The sequence below is a fragment of the Labeo rohita genome, chromosome 1 (genome assembly GCF_022985175.1).
Source record: "Labeo rohita strain BAU-BD-2019 chromosome 1, IGBB_LRoh.1.0, whole genome shotgun sequence".
NCBI lineage: Eukaryota > Metazoa > Chordata > Actinopteri > Cypriniformes > Cyprinidae > Labeo > Labeo rohita.
Window position 1 is genome coordinate 36,450,905 of NC_066869.1, and position 6,000 is coordinate 36,456,904.

Sequence of the window (6,000 nt, forward strand, 5' to 3'; positions counted from 1 at the left end):
ATCTCACAGTCCTAGTACTGACACAAAATGATGTTCACCGTCGCTTTGTCACATCCAGTGCAGCCTCAAGTTATTGATTTATTTCTGTGTTTTTGTTTGTTTGTTCGGCTAGTAGAAGTTATGAATGGCCGGTAACTTAGGCTTTGGTAGCCAAATTGGCTGGTGAGTGAAAAAAGTTACTTTCAATCCCTGAATATATCTATGAATAGATGCAGGAGTTTTGTTAGCCGCTGGATGTCGCTGCTTGAACAGATACGTGTGTGAATGTCAGCCGAGGAAACGCTAATAATGGCGGCGACCTGTGCGTGGAAACCATGTGAAGAAACAGAACAGGATGCGCTTATTGGTAATATTTTATTATCTTAAACACCACGGCTGTATTAAAATACATTTTGGCGTTATTTATCTATTCTGGTTTATTAATCCTACACTTCATCTTTGTATTTAACGCACCCTCGTGGATACACGTCATGCTCGTGTCCATATCATAAACAATGTATCCTCAGTCTAATATTTTGTCGGTTAAAATATTTGTTTGCTTTCCAGTCATTTTCCTATTTTAAGTCTAATTCTTGTCATTGTAGTTAAATTTTCTAATGGACACGTGAAAAATGCAGAAAAGCTGGACTTCAGACTCTTCAAACACTCAGATGGTGTCAATCCCAGAAAGAAAACCAGACGAATTGTGGTAAAACGGCCTATGTGTATTGAAACAGTTTTTGTTTTAGGGTCTTTATAATGATTAAATGTACGTGTATGTGGTGTTTAGAAATATTTCCTGTTCCCTTTGTTAGGTTGCAGAATCAGACAGACTTCCCTATGTTGGGAGCAACTTTGGGTCTGGATCATTGCAGTGTAATAATCTGTGCAGGTGAGGTTTTCAAGATGAATATTGTATGAATATTGACTAGTTCAACAGTATTTCTTTGTCTCTGATTAATGGAATTGTAATTATTATTAACAGGTATTTTGTGGGAGTTCTTGACAAGAAAACTATGCAAATGGAAGTTCATAATGCTCAGATGTTCAATATGCTGCCTCTAATACCAGGTAAATATAGTACATCCATAATATATGTATTTTTTTCATGGCTCCTCACTGTCATGTGACTTGTTTATTAGTGAATCTGAATATACATTTTTCTAATTATGCTCCACACTAAAATAGTTTAGAAAATTTAAAATATTTATTGACTAGAAAAGTCATGGAAATTCATTAGTTATTATGTTTCCAAACTTCTTATTTTATGATCATGTGCATTACTGCTTATTTGGATAGACGGGATGTCACTGAAAGAAGAGTTCATAGTTGAGTCTGTGTTTGTGTCATCAGGTGAAACAGCAGTGAATGAAGACACAAAGCAAGCTGAGACATACAGAGAAAAGGTGGGTAAATGACATTTCTGAAATATTAAAATCACATGAAACTGAAGTTGTGATCATATTTCTTTCCTATTGTTATTTATTTCTGAGTGAAATTACTTTTTGAACAAAAAAAAAAAAAAGGACTTGATTTTGTCCTTCAGGAATTGGCTGGAATATTGAATCACTGGTGGAACATGAATTTACCAAAAAAGTAATTTTCTTTATTTAATGTGTTTTTAAATAAATCATCTCTGTGTATTCTGTCTGGGCACAGGTGGATGCTCTCATTGAAGCATTTGGGACGAATAAACAGAAGCGTGCCCTTAGCTCCAGGAGACTCAATGAGGTGGGCAATGAAAATCTTCAGCAGGCTGTGGCAATGGCTGCCAGCAACGTCATCAATCAGAAAGGAGTGGAAGGTAAGAATCTATATGAGTTTTCACAATTTCTAAGACTGAAATGTGCATTAAAATGTATTTTTGACATTGGCTCTTTGATTCTGTCTCTAAGCTCTGCGTAATGAAGTGGTTGAAACCGAGGCTCAGTCAGATACATCCCTCTTCCTCCCTCCATGCAACACTAAGGCAGACAAAGCAGAAGATGTGTACCCCTTTGACGAACGTATCCTTTTATGATCTTGATAAGCTTCTCCATGTTTTACCAGTCCTCTCTACAATGTTTTTTTGGTGTCAAGATTCTTAACTTCCTTCTAGTGTTGTCTCCAAATGAGTTTGATGCTCTGAAGGATGTTGGAGCAAAGATGGCAGCGCTGACCCCTGAAGACCTGCAGAAGATGAAAGCTGAGAACAGGTATGGAGAACATCATGCCTAGTGTTTTTGTTTTGTTTTTTTATTGTAATGCGCAAAAGTTTTTGGTCTGTAAATTTTTTTTTTTGTTTACACTACAAGTCAAAAAGTTTTTTTAAGTGTTTTTTTTCTTCTGCTCACAAAGCCTGCATTTATTTGATCCAAAGTACAACAAAAACAGTCACATGATCCTTTAGAAATCATTGTAATAGTATGGTTTGCTGCTCAAAAAATGTTTTTTATTATTATGTTGAAAACAGCTGACTATAATTTTTTTTTTTTTTCAGTTTTCTTTGAATATAAAAATTGGAAGAACAGTATTTATCTGAAAAAGAATCTTTTGGAACATTATAAGCTTTTTAAAGGTATAATGTATATTAATGTTACAAAAGCTTTTTATTTCAGATAAATGCTGATCTTTGGATCTTTCTATTCATTAAATAATCATTAAAAAATGTACTCAGCTGTTTTAAATATTGATAATAGTAATGAGAATGTTTCTTGAACAGCAAATCAACATTTTAGAATGATTTCTGAAAGATCATGTGACAATGAAGACTGGAGTAATGATGCTAAAAATATAGCTTTGATTACAGGAATAAATTACACTTTAAAACATTTAAATAGAAAACTGTTATTTTAAATAGTAAAATTTTTTCGAAATGTTCTGTTTTTGCTGTACTTTTAAAAAACAAAAAAAAACATGAAGTCTTACTGTTCAAAAACTTTTGATTGGTAGCATACATTTATTTACAATATGCTTACCTAGCCTGCATTTATTTGATTGAAAATACAGTAAGACGGTTAAATATTATTACAGTTTAAAATAACTGTATAATAGTTGTGCTAATAGTATTTTTTGTCTATTTTATTTTTTAATGAATAAAAAGTGTTTATGAAAATAATTTCCTTGTATCAATGTTAAAAGCCTTTTATTTTGATCAATTTAATAATATCCTTGCTGAATAAAAATATTAATTTCTCATATTTTCAAAAATGTTAATAAAAATATTTCTGATGCCACAGTAGAAATATAAAAACACTTTCTTTTGTTATTTTTCCATGAATTTTTAGGATCACCATTAATCTGGAGATATCAGAACAAAATTGTTTACCAGCTCTGCAAGTCTTAAAAAAATAATTGTGCTTAAGTTTAATTCACTACATTTTATTTATTTTCAAAAATTTTGGAAATGGCTTAAAAGGCATAAAAACTAATAGGTTTAAAGGTTTGAAAGTCTGCTGGAAGCCATTTTGGATCATTTTTAGCTCTAGATCAGTTCTAAATTTTTATTTTTATTCATCCAGTTGTGTTCTCCAGTCCACAGACTGTTCTTAGACATCTTGAATTACTTCCCAAAGACGACGCAGCTCGTGACAGACAGTCTCGTTGTGTCTGGTACCTGTCCTTCCTTATCAAAGCCTCGCAACAAAAACGTCTCTCTTTCAAATGTGAGTGTTAAAAAATAGAATTCATTACTGTCTGTGGCTGTGCCATTAGTTCTGCTCATTTTTGAAATGTTTTTATTTTCCTTATTAAACCTTTAAATTGTTTTTACTCGCATTTAAAGTTGGTGTTGAGGATGGATGCCCTCGAATTATCATCAACAAAGTGGTGAAGAATTTCACAGTGGAGAGTTTCCACCAAGGCAGGTGTGTATCCTCCCAACTACACACAGTCCTGCAGCCTGTTCTGACTTCATTTTTACCTTTTTTAATTTTACCTCTCAATTTTAGACAATGGCCATATATAAATGCAAGCTTTGTCTGTCTCAACAGCCTCAGGAACACTGTGTCGACATCCATGCGTATGAAACTGGCTGCTCACTGTTTGGCTTTACTGCTGCACATGGGTGATCTGAAAGCTAACCTTACGCTCTTACACAGAGACATGGGCATCAGTGATGTCAGGTAAGACAAATGTATTATTTTACACCTTAATTGTGAAACTAGATTTTCACTATTTGTGTTTTCTTTCTTGTGATGGTCTAAAACAGTGGTTCTTTATAAGTATTTTGACATTGTGTGCAGAATGATGGAGTTGGCCAAGGCTATGGGGCTGACCCTGTCCCGTCAGTTAGCACAAAGTAAAGAACAGTCTGGGACACAGGAGGAGCACAGGATGGCCTCTCTGGTGCTTCCACTGGTGAAGTATGATCGCCGTATGGAACGCAGGAAACGCAAGAGGATGAACTGAACTGTGGACAATAGTACATTTCTAAGCTGGGAACAAGCTTTAACTGCACGTGTCAAAATAACAGTGTTCTTGTAAGACTGAATGGAAAATAAATAAGATTATTCAGCTTACAGAAATTTGCATATACCTGAAATGAATATGAGTGACTGGAATTACACCTGTGTTGATTGAGGATGCTTTTGTATCACAAACAAGCACAAGAATTGTTTTTCACAAGGATTGTGAAATTTGGATTGTCAAAATCTTTTTCTATGCAGTACATACACTACCAGTCAAAAGTTTTTGAACAGTAAGATTTTCAATGTTTTTAAGAAGTCTCTTTTACTCACCAAGCTTGCATTTATTTGATCCAAAATACAGCAAAGTAAAATTTCAAAATATTTGTACTATTTAAATGAACTGCTTTGAATTTAAATAATTTATTCCTGTGATCAAATCTATATTTTCAGCATCATTACTCCAGTCTTCAAAGTCACATGATCCTTCAAAAATCATTCTCATATGCTGATTTGCTGTTCAAGAATTTTTGTTTATTATTATTATCCATATTTAAAACAGTTCAGTAAATTTTTTTCAGGATTCTTTGATAAATAGAAATATCCAAAGATCAGCATTTATCTGAAATATCTTTTGTAACCGTATACACTATGCCATTTAAAAGCTTGCAGTCTCAGCTGTTATCAAAATAATAATAATAAATGTTTTTTGAGCAAATCAGAATATTAGAATGATTTATGAAGGATTATGTGACTTGAGTAAAAAAAAAAAAAAAATCACATTTTAAAATGTATTCAAATAGAAAAGAGTTATTTTAAGAGATTTTATTTTCCAGGTTTGGTGAGGAGACGTCTTTAAAAAACAAAAAAAAATCTTACCGTTCAAAAACTTGACTGGTAGTGTAATGAGACAAAACAAATGCAGAAATCAGTCAATTTGCTATGATAGCTATGTTTATACTGCACAATAAGTATAAAAACCATACTGTAAAAATAGGCACATTTTAGTAGATACATATTGCACTTTACAAATCAAACCAGCAGTTGGTATGAGAACATTACAAAAATAATAACAGCCTGCTGTAAATCTAACATAAGATTGGCTACCTTTTGATAAATAAGGTCTAGTGTTCTGGGAGGAAATCGCATTACAAGACATATCATTTTAGTGATGGGCTATGTTCGTAATGGCATACATCCATACTATTTCTGCAGTATGTACAGTATACTATGCATAGTGCGCAAATGATACTAAATCATCCAGATTTTAAAAGCTATGTCTTGTAGTTCCAGTTCCAATACAATAGTTAATGCTTAAAAATAATTAATTTTACAAGTCATTTGATCAGACTACCAAAGATAAGACATTTTTACACAAAAATTAGTTTTTAAACTGCAAAACAAGTTGACAAGTGGTCGCCACTCACAAACAATGACGTCCTATAACAACAGTGTTTGTGGACTCAGAATAATGCCTATCATCTTTAAAGAATAATAGACAATTTACAGTGTATACCTTCCAATGTTTAGTAAGTAGTACGTTAGTATTCCATTCTGAACATAGCCAAGGTCTCTTAAGAAATCCAACCACTTGTGACTTTAGAATAACTTCCTCAAGACTGAAGTTACAATTTAT

The 6,000-nt window shown here is 33.0% G+C and overlaps 1 protein-coding gene across 1 annotated transcript; it reads left to right on the plus strand.

Moving 5' to 3' along the window:
- Nucleotides 1-213: 213 nt before the first annotated feature.
- On the plus strand, nt 214-5,515 carry polr1e (RNA polymerase I subunit E). Its single transcript, XM_051114773.1, has 12 exons — nt 214-346; nt 585-688; nt 795-871; nt 965-1,050; nt 1,333-1,385; nt 1,639-1,783; nt 1,875-1,985; nt 2,078-2,174; nt 3,493-3,623; nt 3,743-3,824; nt 3,951-4,082; nt 4,203-5,515. The coding sequence occupies exons 1-12, from the start codon at nt 265-267 to the stop codon at nt 4,366-4,368; spliced, it is 1,266 nt and encodes a 421-aa protein (XP_050970730.1). The 5' UTR covers nt 214-264; the 3' UTR covers nt 4,369-5,515.
- Nucleotides 5,516-6,000: the final 485 nt, after the last annotated feature.

Bases quoted from the DNA above. Each gene is read 5' to 3' on its own strand.
- polr1e (XM_051114773.1), top strand. From the start codon at position 265: ATGTCAGCCGAGGAAACGCTAATAATGGCGGCGACCTGTGCGTGGAAA. The intron at 872-964 runs GTGAGGTTTTCA...TATTATTAACAG, and splicing joins CAGTGTAATAATCTGTGCAG to GTATTTTGTGGGAGTTCTTG. The intron at 1,986-2,077 runs GTATCCTTTTAT...ACTTCCTTCTAG, and splicing joins TGTGTACCCCTTTGACGAAC to TGTTGTCTCCAAATGAGTTT.